This window comes from Rhinoraja longicauda, chromosome 26 (genome assembly GCF_053455715.1).
Source record: "Rhinoraja longicauda isolate Sanriku21f chromosome 26, sRhiLon1.1, whole genome shotgun sequence".
Taxonomy (NCBI): domain Eukaryota; kingdom Metazoa; phylum Chordata; class Chondrichthyes; order Rajiformes; family Arhynchobatidae; genus Rhinoraja; species Rhinoraja longicauda.
Genome location: NC_135978.1, coordinates 17,318,884 through 17,338,903, shown reverse-complemented (window position 1 = coordinate 17,338,903; position 20,020 = coordinate 17,318,884). Strand labels below are relative to the sequence as shown.

Genomic DNA, 20,020 nt, shown 5'->3' with positions numbered 1-20,020 from the left:
CTCCGAAATGTGGCATCTAGGCTGGGCAAGGCAGCCAATCTTGACCCCATCGGGACTTCAATGGCCAATTTGTCAATTCGTCTACTAGAGGTCGCTAGATGTTCCGCAAGAAATCCCCTCTGCGCGCCCTGGAGGTCTCCCAGGAAATGTGGCACATAGGCTGGGCAAGGTAGCCAATCTCGGCCTCATCGGGTCTTCCACAGCCGATCGGTGGGTTTAATTTGCAACCTGCGGCCGGGGCTCTGGAACTCCAGCCCAGCTGGAGCCAGCAAATCTATCCCCATAGCCGACTTCCTTGGCCAGAAAATCAGTGGTGGAACTGCAATGAGTAAATATTAAATTTAAGTGCAAGATTATATAACTAAATTAATTAAGACAGGGTTAAAATATAAAACACAGCAGAAAAGCCAATTACCACCTTTTTGGGCTGATTATCAATTAATGTACGAATTTACTTCAAAATGTTATTAGTGTACAGTGACATATTCACATGATTTTGTAATGTCTGTTTTTACTTTGAAATGCACTAAAAGAGGCTTAAAACTGGTAATTTTTTGTCTAAATTTTCCAAAAAAATCCTGTTTTTTGAACCCCGTTGTATGCCTCGCGCAAGCACTCGGTTCTTTTCCTCTTTTTTTTTAACGTCAATCACATGCCTGTAAGCGCCACTTTCAAGAGAGAGTTAAATAGAGCTCTTAATGGTAGTGGGGTCAGGGGGTATGGGGAGAGGGCAAGAACGGGGTACTGATTGTGAATGATCAGCCATAATCAAATTGTATGGCGGTGCTGTTCGAAGGGCCGAATGGCTTACTCCTGCACCGATTGTCTATCATATCTGCTTCAAGCAACACACCTGGTAACACATTCCATACACCCACCACTCTCTGTGTAAAAAAAATATGTTCCCCTGCACATCTCCTTTAAACTTTCCCCCTCTGACCATAAAGCTATGCCCCTCTCTTTTTTGAAATTTCCACCCCGGGAAAATGGTTGTGACGGTGTCCTCTAATTTTGCCTCTCAAAATTAAAATCAGGCCTCCACTCAACTTCCGAATCTCCAGAGAAAACAATCCAAATTTGTCCCTCTAATCCAGGTAGCATTCTGGTAAACCTCTTCTGAACCCTCTCCAAAGCCTCCACATCCTTCCTGTAACGGAGTGACTAAAACTGCATGCAATGATCCAAATGCAGCCTAGCCAAAGGCTTATAATGCTGTAACATAGCTCCCTGACTCTTATACTCAACTAGACCAAGTGGACCCGTTGGGGCCAAACCTCCTGCATTGGTGCAGCACCTTCTTCCCCCTCTCTTCTCCCCTCCCCCCCTCCCCTTCCACCCCCTAACCCCTCCCTCCTCTCCTCCCACCCCCTCCCTCCACCCCACCTCCCCTCCCCCCATTCCCCTCCCCTTCTCCCCCCCCCCACTCCATCCCCTCAACCCTCTTTATCCCCCCCTCCCTCCACCCCCCTCTTTCTCTCCCCCCTCCCTCCCTAGGAGATAGATTTAAACTTTAAAATGTGAATAACTTTACAAATATAACACCGATTTCAATGAAACTTCTTCCATTAGGACGACCAAAGGGACGACGGTGAGTAAGGTGGGTCTAAAATAGCTGCGCTATCGTGTACCGTTTTGGCTGTAGTTCAGGAACAAACAAACAAACAAATGAGAGTTTTAGTATACAGATGACCTGACTGATAGAGGCAAGAGAACTGTTTATTCAATGTCGTTGCTCCATAATTCAGGCATTTTCTTTTAAAGTCTGCCTGAAGTTGGGGCGTTTTAAAAAATATATATTTGGAGGCATTTTAGATAGTTTTGCATTTAACCTATGCCTTTCATTGAACATATCTTCCAAATTATTGCCAATAAACGTATATTCATTGCATCATAGAAAAACTCGTCTTACCCCATGATGGTGAACAGTTGGCTTAAATTGAAAGCACATTCTCAAAGGCTTTAATCGGTCATAATTAAAAGTATCTGCTGCAAAGTGATTTTAGTGTATTGGACCCACATCACCATTAGACTTTCATCTTGGAAGGTTAGGGATGATGTAATCGAACACAACATTAGGTCAACTGTCGACTCAAAATAGAATAACTGGAAGGAAGGGTAAATTTCTTGATATGGAAGGGTATCAAAGGTTACGAGGAGAAGACAGGAGGATGGGGTTGAGAGGGAAAGATAGATTAGCCACGATTGAATGGTGGAGTAGACTCCATGGGCCGAATGGCCTAATTCTGCTCCCATGACTTATAAACTTATAACATTTCATTCATGCCTTTTGTACCAAAATGCCAAGTTACAACACCATTACAACTATGTGAAATAAATTTGATTTAGTTTGCATTCATCTAAAATAAAAAAAGCAAAAAATGTAATGAATTGACTTGCACAAATATGGATTTTTAGATGTTACTAGACCAAGTGACCAAGTTGGGCCCAAACCTCTCCAGCATTGGTGCAACACACCCTCCCTCCCCCCCTCCCTTCCCCCCTTCCCTTCCCCCCTTCCCTTCCTCACCTTCCCCTCCCCCTTCCCTCCCCCTTCCCCTTCCCTCCCCCCTTCCCCTTCCCTCCCCCCTTCCCCTTCCCTCCCCCCTTCCCCTTCCCTCCCCCTTCCTCTCCCCCTTCCCCTCCCCCTTCCCCTCCCCCTTCCCCTCCCCCTTCCCCTCCCTCCTTCCCCTCCCCCCTTCCCCTCCCCCCTTCCCCTCCCCCCTTCCCCTCTGCCCTTCCATCCCCCTCAATTCCCTTATCGTCCCACCTCCCCCCTCCCTCCCTTGGAGATAGATTTAAACTTTGTGAATAACTTTTAAAATATAACACTGATTTCAATGAAACTTCTTCCATTAGCACCAAAGGGACGACGGTGAGTAAGGTGAGCCTAAAATTGTCGTGCTATCGTGTACCATTTTGGCTGCAGTTCAGGAGCAAACAAACAAACGAGAGTTTTAGTATATAGATTAAGAATGAGGTAGCCTCTTCCAAACACCTGCATCACTGAAGTCTTGCAGATGCCTTGCATGGGACAGCACGAGAGAGCTACTGGAAAGATTTATAAGGATGCTGCCACTGCTTGGAAATAATATATATTTAAAATTTTCTCAAAGGATACTGTTGTCATGATCAGGCCAGTATTTATTGCCAATCCCTAAATTGATTCAGGGACATTTGAGAGACCATTTAATCAGTTTGTTGAGATTGGAGTCACCGATGAATCAGACCGGAAGAGGCAAAGGTGACACCTTTATTTATGTAATGACAAGGAACTACAGATGTTGGTTTACAAGCAACCGCAGATAACATCAGAAAATGCTGGAAATAATCAGCAGATCAGCCCATATCTTTGGGAAAAGAAACAGCTAATGTTTGAAGCGATAAATTTGATCTACTGAGTATTGCCAACATTTTCTGTTTTATTTTAGGTTTACAGCATCTGCACTGTTTTGATTTTCAAACAATAAAATCTGGCTGCCAAGTCTCTTCTGCAGACTGCCTCTTTACTGAGAATCCTGGGTCCTATATTTTTCCACTGCTTTGCAAATCTAAAGAATGTTATCTGATGTTTGCTCGTTATCATTTCAGCACATATCAGCTCATTATTTTAAGAAATAGATCGAGCAGACATCTCAAAATCCTCACCCTCCGATCTTCCTTTGAAGTATTGCAATAAATTCTATAGATCTGCACATTAATGGCCATAGTTTTGTTAGTTATTTTTGCTATAAAATAATTAAAGTTGACGACTTTGAAATGCAAATCAGGCAAACTAGTAGCAGCTAATGTTTCTATATTCATGCTGCCCATGGGTGCATGCTTCCATCACGTGGAATGTTTATTCTGATCATTTTTATATCACCAAGAGGGAATTTATAATTGGGTCAGATGCTTAAATAATTTAAAATGTGCCTTTTTTTTTCAACTCGCCAAGTCTCAATCTCCACCTTTTTAAATGTTGTTTTAGCTTTGATGAATGCTCCTTTGACAGCAGAGTGCTCTGTGAGCATGGTGCAGCTCCGTAAATCTCCCAAGCTGTCCTTGTACAGTGATGTGAAACGAACAGCAATTCAAAATTACTCCTACTGTCTGTACATCTGTCTGCATGTGGCCAGTAAATTCTGTTATCACCACAGAATAAAAGCTCAACAAGATTTGCTTTCAGCTCCTTACTAATACCTGGCCTCGTATGCGAATCTAGACATTCATCTTGAGTCTGTCATCTATTAACAACTTCAAAACACAAAAGCTTGTGTAGATTGTCTAAATGCCAAAATCGATCTTTAAAAAGACACAATGACCCTCAGAAACGTTAAACATCTATTCTGCTTTATGCTCTGCCTTTACCAGTCTAACTGGTCTCTGCCATATCCTGTAGATTCTGTTTGTCTTCACCTTTTAATAAATGTGAACATTGCTGGCATTGTTGCCATTTATTGTCCCATCGCTTATTGTCTCTAAAATAAGGAGCAAGTTAAAAGTCAACCACATCGGTGGGTCCGGAGTGAGATGTAGGTCAGACTGGGTTCCAATGGCAAATTTCTTTCCTTGGAGTACTTTAATGAAACAGATAGGCTTTGAACACAATCTGGTAGTTTGCTTGTACAGACTAGCATTAATTTCACTGTTATTTAAAAGTGCAACACAATCACATAGCTGATAAAACTCCAGTGGCCTTGGTCCAATCCTGCCCAATAGTGCTGACTGTGGAGATTGCACGATGACTTAATTGGTTTCCCGTTGGTGCTCTTACCAAAGACATGCCGGATGAAAGGTAAAATGGGTAAATTGACACTAGTGTGTAGATGAGTGTGTAGAGTCTGGAGAGACTGAAGTATAAAAGTAGATTAATTTGATTGGATGCTTGATGGTCAGTGCAAACTCAGTGAAACAAAAGGTCTGTTTTCAGGTCGGACCACTCTGACTCTACCTAAATGCCACTTCGACACTGGCCATGCTAGGGTTCAGAGTTATATACCTGGATCAGTGGAATGCGCTGTTGCTCCAATATTGTGGATGTGACACTACATACTGAGAATGAGTTTTTTTGAAAATTGCCAGAGGTCCTTGCAAGGGGCGGCACTGTGGCGCAGCGGTAGAGTTGCTGCCTTACAGCGAATGCTGCGCCGGAGACTCGGGTTCGATCCTGACTACGGGTGCTGTCTGTACGGAGTTTGTACGTTCTCCCCGTGACCTGCGTGGGTTTTCTCCGAGATCTTCGGTTTCCTCCCACACTCCAAAGACATACAGTTATGTAGGTTAATTGACTGGGTAAATGTAAAAAAATTTAAAAATTGTCCCTAGTGTGTGTAGGATAGTGTTAATGTGCGGGGATCGCTGGGCGGCGTGGACTCGTTGGGCCGAAGGGCCTGTTTCCGCGCTGTATCTCTAAATCTAAAATCTAAATCTAAATCCTTCACCATTCCACACCGCACATGAGGTTCAGCATATGTTAGAAGAAATTGAGGTTCCATGGAGTACTTGAGTCATAGAATGACTTACATGCATCTAGAAATTGTAATCCAGATGATGGGTACTGGGTTTTGATTTTAGTTCTGCTGCGGCTTGTGGCTTAAGACCTGCCATTCACATTTCTCTTCCATTAGAATGCTTCAGCTGCCTGCAAAATAGAGGCAAAAGCACATAAATTACGGTTATTAATTTGGTTGCATTTCTGCTGATCTGTGTGAAGCTGATAAAGGTCATGGGTCTTTGACTGTACTTTTAAGATTTGAAATACTATAAATACCAACCGCAGTGAGAGAGTCATATTATGATTCTGCGTGGTTATTTTGCTGAATAAATGAAGATGGTTGTTTGCTATTTATAAATATTGTCTGATTTAAGGACATTCATCAGAAAAGGTTTGCATCAAAATGTGGTTATATAAGTCACCTTGTAAACTTGTCCATGAATTCTGCAGGACATATTAATGGCCGTGATGTAATCTCTATCTGCATAATGCTGCAGATTATCTTTTGAAAGTATTTTAATGCAATTGGGGGGGGGGGGGGGGGGGAACAAAATAGTAAATCTAGTTAATAACATAATTATTTAAAAGGGAGATGTGCCTATAAATGTAGCACTGTTAACTGCTCAAGGGAAACTAATTCTTGCCGATCACAATAGGGAATCTAACTTCATGCAGAAAATGTCCGCAGGGCAAACACACAATCTAATAAATCGTATTAAGTGCAACATATAGCAGCTTAATTGTAGAAATTGTACAGCAGTGGTTTCCCCTTTTGCTATTTAAATTCACAATTGGGAGGAAGCTTAAATGGATTCATTTCCGATTGCAGTTTTCCAAGTGGAAAGATTTTTGAAATGAAAGTGTACATCTGATTAAGATTAAATCATTGTGACTTGGGCACACTTTGATAGGTCAAATCGATAGGTCTGGAAAAAAAGACCTATTTAGTAATATTTGCATTAACACCAGATAAACAATGTAAGAAGGAGACATAACCATAAAATAATCAAACATTTTACATTTATTTATTGCTCTTGAATATTTTTTAAACTGTCAATTCACTTCCATATTTCAGCAGGAAACTCGTTTTAGCAGCTGGTTTAGTGCTGTTAGGTGTTTGTTTGGATTGATTAGTGAATGTAAAGGTGTAAAGGTTCACTCGGGTGTAACGCATCAATTTAACCTACGCAACTAAAACTTGAAATAATGTTCCAAACTCAATCTAATTGAGGAAAAACATACACAGGAAAACCCTTTTTTTTAAGATTCAGCTGGAGTGAATTGACCATGCATGCCTGGTGTGTAGCTCAATTTCAAATTAGATGAAGATATTGAAATTGTTAACATATTCATGTTAGTCAAATTCATCAGAGATATGAGCAAGTTTCATATAGAGTCATCGTCATGCAGCATGACATGTGATCAGCATGATGCACAGAAAAGTAAAATACATATAACAAGCCTGGTACAAAATAATGAAGACAAAACTAAACTCAAAATCCACCATTTTGTGGGTTGCATCATGCATAAATCATGGTGCCAAAATATTGTAGTTACGGGAGACGGCTCGGTTGGGTTTTGGTTCTTATCCTGTCTGCTGTCATTTGGCGGGTGTGTTTTAATTCTTCAGGATTTCCAAACTATTCTTATCTCTTTATCTCACAATTCTCAACATTCCTTACTTTACATTTCTTTTGTTTAAAATATCTAAGCATGAGAAAATGCAATTGGAGTTAATTATTTTATGAAATCTGACAATGACTGATCCTTGAACCAAGATTAAAACTAGCATTGTTCAAGGAGTGGCAATATATTTGAAATCGGGATGGCATGTTGCGGGGGGAATCTGCAGGTGGTGGTGTTCCCTATACATCCACTATCTTTGTCTTTCCAATGGGTTTGGAATGTGCTTCTGAAGTAGTCTTATAAACACTTGTGTTGCTGTTTTGTAAATGCAATCTGTGACATAGTGGGAAAATGTTTAAGGTGCTGAGTAGGATCTAATGTTTAGGGTAATGGATGGGGTGATGGAAGATGTGCTGGAATTCAAATGGACTGATTTTTTTAATATTTAGGGCAGAATGGGAGACCAGATATGCATGCCATTGGTGTTGTGTAGCCAACATACCAGCATCACAATCCACAACAGCATTTTGTGGATGATTATTTAGGGAAACGGTAGTCCTGCTTGCATCTCCTTACATATTCCCTAGATGGGGAATTAACTAAATCACTTGCTTCATCTTTGATAACCCTGAGTTTTTATGAATACTTCTGGAGTATATTAATTGAATAAAACTAACTTAGAGTGAGTCAGCATTACAAAGTATATTAAGCTTCTCAACTAAAACGGTTGAGCTTCTCCTCAACTGTCCTTTAAAGCCATGGATTGTAAGGTTCTTGGAAGTTGAATGGTAATAAAATCTGACCCTAGTTACAGATCCACAGAGTATTGCATGCTACCTAGAGATTGGATATTCAGCCCTGCCTTCCAGTTCAGCTCTGCCTCCTCAGTCACAAGCCTTCCAATGAAAATTTTACACAAAGACCCAGTCTTCATCTTTGATGAAGCTTTCTGTTTTGAGCACCAAGTTCAGCACTTCCAGATTATCAACAATATTTCATAAATACATAAATCATTGGAGTAGAATTAGTCCATTCAGTCCATCGCATCTACTTACCATTCAATCATGGTTGATCTAACTTTCCCTCTCAACCCCATTCTCCTAACTTCAGGAAGTGCATCTTTGCAAAAGGAATTATATCCTCAATGACATTATTTCTTCGTAGCAAAATTCACCTTTGAAGATCTAGCTGTGTGAACATTCCTGAGACAAGCTATAATAAGGCTAATTTCTACAGTTACCCTACTTGTTTTCTCTACCCCAATCACCGAACATACAGTATAGCCAACTATCAAAAATTAATATTTTGGGATTAGTGTAAAGTTCATTTTGATGTTATTATGTATTGCTAATACTGCACTAGAAATTAAATCGCCTTCATTTGAATATCAACTTGAAGTTTACAAGTACTTGAGCATCTACTGTTGCCTTTAAGTGTCTAATATTAGAAAATAACTAGCTGCATTTCCAGTTCCATTCAGAAATAACAGGCTTCTCTAGTTAATGCACTGTAATTATAACTTATATTAAAAAAAATAAGGACAGTTATAATTTCTGGTTAGCCATGCTCTCATCTTGGTGTACTGTTACAATCTTGTGTGCTGTCACATTATCCTTCGATCCCTTCGACAGGCCAACGGCAAGCACCAGCATACAAATGATCAAGGTCCTTTGTAGCTCTGTAATTGTTTGTTCATTTACAGTGTAATTGTACATATTCTGACAGGTCAGATTGCAAGGATGTTATGGTTATAATGTACTTGCCTCCCTGTTTCTTGCTGAGATAAATGGGTTAGTTTACTCAGTTTGATGGCTTGAACTGCACATGGTAGAATGCTCATTAGAAATAAAATTTGCAACAATAATCATTCCTGTCGTTAATCCTGAAAGTGTACAGAAGCATATTCTGGACCTATGAATAGCAAATCAAAACATATCTTAGTCACATCTCAGTAATAATGACTTCCAGTAATTTTATTTTAATTTATATCTTGCTGGTTTTCATGTTATATGAATCCCTTTACTAATCATGATGCAAGATTTGTGTTTTCAGAATCATTCTTTTTTGGTACATTTATGTGCAGTTTAAATTGCCAGTTGTCTACTGAATTCTCTCCTCCTTGGAGCTCTGATAGTATGATTGTTGCTCCATTGCCCAGAGGTTTCCTTCAGTATATCTCCCAAAGAGCCATTCCCTGAACTAGTCCAGATGCAAGGAGAGACATTGAAACCATTGGTGGCATCACAGGTCAGCCTCAACTTGACGACTTAACAAATACCCGAGATACCCTCTTTCAAGAGAGAGTTAGATTTAGCTCTTGGGGCTAAGGAAATTAAGGAATATAGGGTAAAAGCAGGAACGGGTTACTGATTTTAGATAATCAGCCATGATCACGTTGAATGGTGGAGCTGGCTCGAAGGGCCGAATGGCCTTCTGCACATATTTTTCTATGTTTCCAGGTGATAACTTAGACCGGGGCCCCTGGTTTCATTTCCCTAACAATCTTAGTGTGGGGAGACCAATTGCAGGGGCTTTCGTGTATCTAGCTTCAAATAGATTTTTTTAGAGCACCCAAGAAGAGGTTTGGAGCCACAGCTTAGCATCTTTTCAGAACGATAGTATAGCTAAACTTGGACAGCAGTGAGGCCAACCCAAAATACCCTGATGATGCAGTGGTCCAGAGCTTGTTCTTCTGCTATTTTGAGAGCACCGGTTCTCAGGCTGAGGTTATTAGCAAGATGGCTGGGTATTATAACACTCTAGTCTATGCTCCCCCAAGCCACAGTATCTGTGGTATAATCTACAGTTGAGTCGCCTCTCCCATCAGGCAAGAGGTACAGAAGTGTGAAAATGCATACCTTTAGATTCAGGGACAGCTTCTTCCCAGCTCATTGGACACCCTCAGACTATCTTTAATCGGACTTTACTAGACTTTATCTTGCACTAAACATTATTCCCCTTATCCTGTATCTGTACACTGTGGGCTTGATTGTAATCATGTATAGTCTTTCCGCTGACTGGATAGCACACAATAAAAAACCTTTTCACTGTACCTCGGTACATGTGACCATAAACTAAACTAAACTAACCTATGCTAAAAAGAGGTGAACACTGCCTGGTCCATCACGGGCACTGTCTTCCCCACCATCACAGGGATCTATAGGAGGCCTGCCCCAAAAATGCAGCCAGCATTATCAAGGACCCACACCACCCTGGCTACTCTCTCATTTCACTCCTGCCACCAGGAAGAAGATATAGAAGTCTGAAAACTGTGACATCTAGGTTCAAGAACAGCTTCTGCTCAACAACCATCAGGCTAGTGAAAACTTTGAACTCCAACTAAAAGCCAAACTAGGAACTTTGGGTTTTGTTTTGCACTTGATTGGATATTTATTTATTGAGCTTTTTTTTTTGTTGGTTTAGTATGTTATCTATTGAGTACTGTGTTTCCAGGCTTGTTGTGCTGCTGCAAGTTAGAATTTCATTGTTCAATTTCAGTACAAGCTCTTGACTCAAATATGAAGATTCCCTTGTACAACTTGATGTCATTAAAATTCTGTAGCTCACATCTGTCTAAAAGCTGAACACCATGGAGAGCCTTGGGAAACATTTCAACTGCTAACAGTAAATATCTTGTCTTTGAACCCGTTGAAGAGTCACTAAGTTTTGATCTATAATTAATGTGCAGACCATCTTTTAGGGGATGTTTCCAAATCCACTTCAAATAGAGATTGGAGACAAACTCTTATGGTCATCTTGCAAAAACCTTTTACCTCCTCGCCTGCGTGCTTACATTATTTTTCCATGACAAATTGAAAGAACATCGGCAAGGTTACTGATGATGCCCAGATCTGAAATTTAACGTGTACATTAATTTTAAGAAGCTTACACAGACATATCAAAGTAGAAGAAAACAAAACACAAACCCTTGACTAAGAGTAATATATTTTTTTAATGTGGTACATAATTTGGAGCAAACCATTTATCTATTCTATTTTCTAGAAGCAAAGATCGAAAACCTTTCTTTTGAGAAAGTGAGCTAATCCTTTCCATGAAAGACAATACAGTGTTTCCAACACATGTTCTACTAATCAATCAAAGGTCAATTAATCTGTTGCACTGAGTAAAATGGGATAGTCGCAGGTCCCTATGCTTCCTCCACCATTGTATGCCATTGACAGTTCTGATCTTTGACCCTTTTCTGACCTTCCATATTCCCGTAGAGTCTGAGAATCTGTCTCAGCCTTGAATTCAAAAGCCTTGAATTCATAAGCATATAGGCATCCATAATTCTCTGGGGTCGAGGATTCCAAAGATTCACAACCCGCTGAGAGATAAGATTCGTCCACATTTTCTATCGCTTTTCATTATCATATCATATCATATATATACAGCGCGGAAACAGGCCTTTTCGGCCCACCAAGTCCGCGCCGCCCAGCGATCCCCGCACATTAACACTATCCTACACACACTAGGGACAATTTTTACATTTATCCAGTCAATTAACCTACATACCTGTACGTCTTTGGAGTGTGGGAGGAAACCGAAGATCTCGGAGAAAACCCACGCAGGTCACGGGGAGAACGTACAAACTCCTTACAGTGCAGCACCCGTAGTCAGGATCGAACCTGAGTCTCCGGCGCTGCATTCGCTGTAAAGCAGCAACTCTACCGCTGCGCTACCGTGCCGTCTCATGCTCATTATAGATGGTCATTGGTGCTTTATTTGGGGGAGGTCATGTCTTACGAACTTGATTTCCGTTTTTTAAGAAGGTGTCAGAGATGATAATGGAAGGGCAGTAAATGTCTATATGGACTTTAGTGATGCATTACACAAGGACGCTCATGATGGGTTGATCCAGCAGATTAAGGTGCATGGAGTCCACAGTGTTTTGGTGGATTGGATTCAAAATTGGCATGGTCATCGAAGAAAAAAGCTGGTGATGAAGGGGTGTTCCTCCGACCAGTGATGTTCCGCAGGTATCAATGCTGATGCCTCTGTTGATTGCAATGCAAAAAAATGCCTTGAAGAAAAATGTAGATGGGCTGATTAGTAAGTTTCAAGTCAACACAAAGGATGCAGCCGGATATAGATCAGGTAGAAATATGGGCGGACAAATGGCAGATGGAGTTTAACTCGAACAGGTGTGAGGTATTGCACATTGTGAGGTCAAACGTAAGGGGAAGATGTACACTAGCTGACAAGATCCATAGGAGCAGGGATGTTCAGAAGGGATCTTGAGGTGCAAGTCCATAGTTCTCTGAAAATAGCAAACAAGTAGATAGGGTAGTAAAGAAGGCGTGCGGGATGCTCTTCATTGGTTGGGATATTGAGAATAAAAGCTGAGAAGTCATATTGGAGTTGTATAATACTTCAGTTAATCTGCATTTGGAGTATTGTATACAACTCTAAATATAACCCTCCCTCAGCATCGAACCATGATGAACTTTGAACTATGGTTCTAAGTGCATTGATTTTTGCACTATCATACTCTAGGTTAGTTTGATTAACTGATAATTTATTGTACAGTTATTTGTTGTTGCATCTATTATGCCTATATTGCAAATGCTAATAAGAATTGCATTGTTATGGTTAATATCCAGTGCATATGGCAAATAAACACATATGACCTTCAGTTTAATCCGAGCAAGTATGAGGTGTTTCACTTTGGGAAGTTGGATGTAAGGGGAATGTATTCAGTAAGTGGCAAGACCCTTCATAGCATTAATGTACAGAAGGATGTTATGGTCCAAATCAATAACTCCCTGAAAGTGGAAGCATAAGTAGATAGAGTGGTAAAATATTTGTCTGGTATGTTTTACCTTCATCCGTATTCAGGCTATCACGCTGTAACTTTACAAAACCTTGGTAAAACTGTATTTGGACAACTGTGCATTTCTGGTCACCCCATTGCTTGCAGGCAGGATGTGGAGTCTTTAGTGAGGTTACCGAAGAGGTTTACCAGAATGCTGCCTGGATTAGAGAGTATTAGTGACAAGGAGAGAGCATAGCTTGAAAGTGCAAGGGGTCAAGTTTAAAGGAGAGATGTGGGACAAGTTTTTTTACAGAGTCATGGGTGCCTGGAACATGTTACCAGGGGTATAAGAAAATAATTGCAGATGCTGGTACAAATCGATTTATTCACAAAATGCTGGAGTAACTCAGCAGGTCAGGCAGCATTTCGGGAGAGAAGGAATGGGTGACGTTTCGGGTCGAGACCCTTCTTCAGACTGATGTCGGGGGTGGGACAAAGGAAGGATATAGGTGGAGACAGGAAGATAGAGGGAGATCTGGGAAGGAGGAGGGGAAGGGAGGGACAGAGGAGCTATCTGAAGTTGGAGAAGTCGACGTTCATACCACCGGGCCGCAAACTGCCCAGGCGAAATATGAGGTGCTGCTCCTCCAATTTCCGGCGGGCCTCACTATGGCACTGGAGGAGGCCCATGACAGAGAGGTCAGACTGGGAATGGGAGGGGGAGTTAAAGTGCTGGGCCACCGGGAGATTAGTTGCGTTAATGCGGACCGAGCGCAGGTGTTCAGCGAAGCGATCGCCGAGCCTGCGCTTGGTTTCGCCGATATAAATAAGTTGACATCTACAGCAGCGGATGCAATAGATGAGGTTGGAGGAGGTGCAGGTGAACCTCTGTCTCACCTGGAAAGACTGTTTGGGTCCTTTGATGGAGTTGAGGGGGGAGGTAAAGGGACAGGTGTTGCATCTCGTGCGGTTGCAAGGGAAAGTGCCCGGGGTTAGGGTGGTTTGGGTAGGAAGGGACGAGTGGACCAGGGAGTTGCGGAGGGAACGGTCTCTGCGGAACGCAGAGAGGGGAGGGGATGGGAAGATATGGCCAGTGGTGGGGTCCTGTTGTAGGTGACGGAAATGTTGGTGGATGATATGTTGGATCCGCTGGCTGGTGGGGTGGAAGGTGAGAACGAGGGGGATCCTGTCCTTGTTGCGAGTGGGGGGAGGGGGAGCAAGAGCGGAGCTGCGGGATGTAGAAGAGACCCTAGTGAGAGCCTCATCTATAATGGAGGAGGGGAAGCCCCGTTTTCTGAAAAACGAGGACATCTCGGAAGCCCTAGTCTGAAACACCTCATCCCGGGCGCAGATGCGGCGTAGACGGAGGAATTGGGAGTAGGGGATATACTTTTTGCAGGGGTGTTGGTGGAAGCAGATATGACAATGGCATGTAAATGGCTTTAGATAGACACATGGATATGCAAGGAATGGAATAATATGGATCACATACATGCACAGGAGAATAGTTTAACTTGGCATCATTTTTGGCACAGAAATGGTGGGCCGAAGGGCCTGTTCCTGTGCTGTACTATTCTATTTTGACTCATGAGGTTCGCTGGGAACACTGAGATCTCTGTGAATGTCACTATTCATTGATCTTGCACCTTTTAAATAATCCTCCCCTCCTTTAAAGTGAATAATCTGACATATCCCCATTCTTGTGTCATTTCCTTTCCCTCCTCACCCAATCTACCTATAAACCACTTACCTTGTTATTGTAAGCCAATATGAACACAACACTCTGGATGGATCACCTTTTGGTGTACAAGCAAATCTTTGAAACCTCAGAGCTTAGCCTTATATTTTTTTAAAGCTATATCTAAATATAGATATAAATATAAATATTCTCTAAATCTCTGTAAAGCGTCTTTGAGTATATGAAAAGCGCTATATAAATAAAATGCATTATTATTATTATTATTATATGTGTTATAAACAGACGTTTAGACCTTTTTGAAGAAACAATATGTAGTTTGTGAAGTGCTGTGTAGCATATTCTCTGTCGATTAATCACATCTGTCTCATTAGGTGGTTAATTAATTATTTACATCTTGTGCTTCGTGGAGCTGCTAATTAACAGTAATTTTCACCACAACTGCTATTTTGTGCCATTCGAGAGATGTTTTACGTTGATGGAGCGTGGGACTAGCAGGTGCTACATTGGGTTTAACTCTTCTACTTTGCCACAGATCCCTTTAATCCAATTTGTGGCCTGTAACTCCAATGCCAGAATATATTCCTTAAAAGAATGAATTTACCTTTTATTTGAGCAGAAATTGGGGAACTATAATCCAGCTACGAAACATCAATACAAGATGTCTTAAACATTTACCATCAATAATATTCCCATCATCGCTCAGTGCACTTCACTGCTTTCACGTCAAGATGCTGCAAGGATTTCTCATTTTATTTTTGTTGTGACGACAGTGGGATTTTCATTTTAATACCATTGTTTGTACAGGCTTCTATAGCAATAGAAATGTGAAATGCCACAATGGTTTATTTCACTGATCATTGCATTAAATGGAAGTCCATTGTACATTTAAGATGAAGTGAGTCAATTTGCTTTCCTTACTCTCTGACTTTCATTCTGTGCTCTCCACCAACTCCCTGAGATATGCACGCACACCTCTCTCACACACGCGCACACACACACCAACAAAAAGTTCACAGGATAGCATAAAGACTCATTAGCAGTATTTTGGTAGCTTTTTTCATTAATAAATGAGGCTATTAAATTAACCTGAGTAAGGATTTGACACCTTTGATCGTTTGCAAGTTTTTTTAAAAAATTGGATTAATTACTGGTTTTCCAAGAATAAGGGCAAATCCATGGATATTCTATAGTATCATTATTAAAAATTGAATTCAGAATATTTCAGCAAATGTCATTTTACTCGGCTGGTACAGCCTCCATTCTTATTAGGGTTAGTGACTTTCGCAAGTGCAGAATGCAAAGGTCATGCCAGACCATGTTGACCAACAGTTTAAAAAATCGTTCAGGCATATAATTCAAATTCATTTTAGCTGCTTACTATGTAAAAGAACATCGGCTGGGACAAAATAGAGAGACATTTTAATTTGGGGTTGTAACAATTGAGTAATGTCATTTTGTGACAAAAACAACCTTTCGATGGCAGGAGAAAGAAGTTCATTAAATAAGTTTTTATGTACCTTTCCAAACTTCCTTGTAAAATAAAAGCCCAAGTAAATTTCTGAGTTTCTAAAGTCTTTTAAACGCAGATGTGTAGAATAGTTACTGGATCATTGCGGGTACTCTTCTTAGATGGCAAATGATCTCCTTCATCTTTAATGTGAATTGATCTGGACTATTGGAAAATTGGATGTATGTTCCTTTTATTTCTTCAAATATCCTTGTTGCTGACCCTGGGTATTTAAAAATGCAGATAAGTTAACTGACAACTGTAGAACCAATATCCTTCAATTTGAATGCAAAAATGGCAAAACAATATTTAAGATATAGCCTAATGTTAAGGTGGTAAGATCAGCATTTGCTACCAACATTTGTTCATTGTGATTTATTTTCTGTCTTCTTATCTAGAGCGCCAGGTCTTCCTCGCTACATGGAAGGACATTCCCAATGAAAATGAGCTTCAGTTTCAAGTTAAAGATTGTCATTTAAATGCAGGTAACTACTTGGGTAAAAATGCTTTGATTGCAAAAATGTTCATCACGTGCAAATTGGAAGCTATTTCTGGTATGTTGTGAAATGTTTATTCCACTCTTGGGTTGTGTTTGACGTCCTAAACTATTAATGCAATAGTAATTAATTTCTCCATGAAGAATTCCGATGTAAAACTGCCATACCAATAGTATGGCATGTATGATTATAAATACTCTATATTCATTGCAGTTTATATTAGAATAAGACAGGAAAGTTATTTGTCCAAGGTTTTCCGTAATACCAATTTCTCAAGGTAGTTGTGTTGAGATCAAGTTGTAAACATTCTGATTGCAGATCTCTTTGTGTACTCTAATTACAGCTGCAGTGAAATTTACATTAAAATTTAATTTGTCAGGGTTTATGAAGTGTAAATGTCAACTCCTGCGTTGATCTGTTTTTCAGATTTTTATTCGGGTTCAAGTTTTGGAGCAGATGTTTACGGATATAAAATTTCTGATAGTGCCTTTTGAGTATTGCATCGATTCATTATCATTTCACAGCTGCTAGAGCATCATTATATTTTTTTGTTTGTGGTGTCTCGGGTACCAACAATGAAACTTCTATCTATCAGTGTTGTTATTGGAAGTAGTTAGTGCTTTATTACAGCACAATATGGATGGGCTAACAAATAAGACAGGCTTCTTTAATATGGTACAACTTTGTGGGATACTTTTAATTTATCTCTGCAGTTTGTTTCTCAGAGTCGTACTGCCAGTGACCGGACATTACCATTGAAGTTTCAAATCCCATTCCAGAGACTCAAAATATTCACCACATTGCAGTACTGGGGGGAGCTGATCTTTTCCAAAGCTGTTATATTGACATTGAAGATACTCAAGAACTATTTGAAGAGCAAGAGTTCACCCAGTTTTGGCCAATAGTTAACTCTATTGACACATCAGTCATTGCACAATTTCCCTTCATTGCATGGGTTTCCTCTGGATACACTGGTTTTCTTCCACATCCCACAATGATTGAATTGTTAGGTTAATTGGTCATAGTAAATTATCGTGGCGTAGGTGTGTGGTGGAAGTGTTATGCATATGTAGAGAATAGCATATAGGGAAAAGTAGTGGAGGAAATGAAATTGTTCTGTGAACCGGCACAGACTCAATAGCCAAATGGCATCTCCTATATTGTAAGAAATCTGGAAATGAGACCAATGTCTTTCTCTCAACTAGCATACTAGTATTTGGTCAACAGTTCATTGTTTGCATGAGCTTTTGTGAGCAAATTTGTTGTCTTATTATTATTGTTATTTTTCAGAGCATCATAGACTATAAAATGCTTTAGAATAATCGTAAATAATGAAAGATATCAAATAAATACGTTTTGTTATCTTCACCGAAGTTTAATGTTGCCCAAAATATTCACTGCAGACATAACCAAACTTTGAGGAGGTGAAACTGGGAATAGTTTTAGTGAGTGTCTCTTGCATTTCGGTTGGGTGTATTATGAACATTTATTTGTGATGTGATAATGTCCAATGACTGTTATTTGATTCATTTTGGAGCTAGTATTTGTTCATCATATTGCACTTTATGTTCAAAAGCAGCACCATGTATCCAACTTAATTTATAAATATGTAACATCGAAGCAACCAATTCTTCAGATGCAAGCAGGAAATTTTTTAAGTTAATTTGTATGACAGGAATGAATCTTTTCTAAACACATTTGCAGAAGCAGTTCCACAATTGGAATGGTTTGCTGCTTTGAAAAAGACTTCCATTTAAGAAATAGTTCCCAGTATACTATGTTACTGTAACCTTTTGAAACATGATTGGGTAAATTAAACATTTGCTTACGCTGATGTTTTCTTCAAGGAGCTCATTTTTTTTCTCTCTGAGAGCATGTCCTCTGCCCCATTGAACAAAACAGAAAGTGCTGGAGTAACTCAGATTCAAACAATGAGACTGAAGAAGGGTTCTGACTGAAACGTTGCCTATCCTTTCCCTCCACAGACTTGCCTGACTTCTTGTGTTACTCCAACACTTTGTGTTTTGCTCAAGATTCCAGCATCTGCAGTTCCTTGTGTCACCTTGTGACCTATTATCCAGCTCACTACTGGTTTATAGATTTGTTATATTTTCTTTATATATAATTCCATGGTAATCTTTACAATATGGTCACCACTTGGAAAATATGAAATGAACAAACTCACCAGGAAGGCTGGCTCCGTCCTGGGGGCGGAGTTGGATTCATGGGAGGTGGTCTTGGAAGGGAGGATGCTCCTCAAACTGCAAACATCTTGGACAATACAGCTCACCCCCTCCATGGCACACTGGTCAACCTGAGGAATACCTTCAGCAATAGACTGGTTCCACCAAGATGCAGTACAGAAAGCCACAGGAGATCCTTCTTCCCTGTGGCAATTAAACTGTACAACTCCTCCCCCTTCTGTCGTGGGGTAGACTGATTCCCCTCCCATCCCCCCTCCCCCTCCCCATTCTTTGCTCATCACCAATCCTTTCCACTCGTCACTTTAATTTCAAGTTTCATGTATTTTGTGTTTTATGACTGTTGGCAGATCAATTTCCCTCCTGAGATAAATAAAATTCTATCATATTGTTAAATTAAACTTATTATATAGTGTTGTCCACTCAACTTTTAAAAGTCAAATTGTTGGATCATGTACAATTTTAAATAAGCATGTGTCCTGGTATAATGGAAAGAGAATACTTTCTGGCCTCTGACATTTCAAATGGAACACTGAAAGGAATCCACTTGAACAATACTGAGACTTCTATTGAAAGACTTGTGCACTTGATGCAGTTCCATGAATTGAATCAATTTTAGGCACTAGATCTGCATATTAAAAGATAAAAAATAGAAAACTATCTTCTGCCTTTAGTACTTCATTAGCTGATAGAAAACAATGCTATATCTTGGTAAGTGGCAGTGCATGAAGTTGGATTACTTCTGTTTCAAAAAGCCAAATATTTTTCCAAGAACAAATGCCTTAAGATTGACAAAATGCTACAGTAAAATTGGTAAGATGTCCTCAAAATTCAGGTCTTGGTGTTTGTCATGGCTCAGATAGATTCAGTGCGATCTTTATATTTCGGTGAAATATTTCATTCATCTTGATTCCGTGGACTGTGACCATTTTCAATAATTGCTGAGATGGTTTACCTAATCCAAAGTGCAGTGCAGCAACCTGACAAAAGATCAACGTCCATGAAGGGTGCACAGGAGCATATGAATTAGATTGAACAAGAGAAACCAAATAAGCTATTGGGCACACTTGCTGTTCTCTTTTTATTACAATAGGTCTCTAAGAAGCTGGGCATTCACATATTTCTAATACAGAATATAATATGAGCAGTTATATGCGTGAAATGTCTTGGTTGTTTGAAATGGTACTATCTGGGAACCTTTTAGATTTGCCGTCTCAGTAATGCAGCACATCATTTTCCCATTTCTTTGATTTTTATGTGGA

General features: G+C 40.1%; 1 protein-coding gene across 3 annotated transcripts in view; it reads left to right on the top strand.

Moving 5' to 3' along the window:
• ap2b1 (adaptor related protein complex 2 subunit beta 1) overlaps positions 1–20,020 on the top strand; it is a 199,428-nt gene that overhangs the window by 130,502 nt on the left and 48,906 nt on the right. For all 3 annotated transcript variants that reach the window (XM_078422575.1, XM_078422576.1, XM_078422574.1), the window contains one exon: positions 16,459–16,545. In XM_078422575.1, coding sequence (XP_078278701.1) covers positions 16,459–16,545 — 87 coding nt within the window. The remainder of the gene's footprint in view (positions 1–16,458; positions 16,546–20,020) is intronic.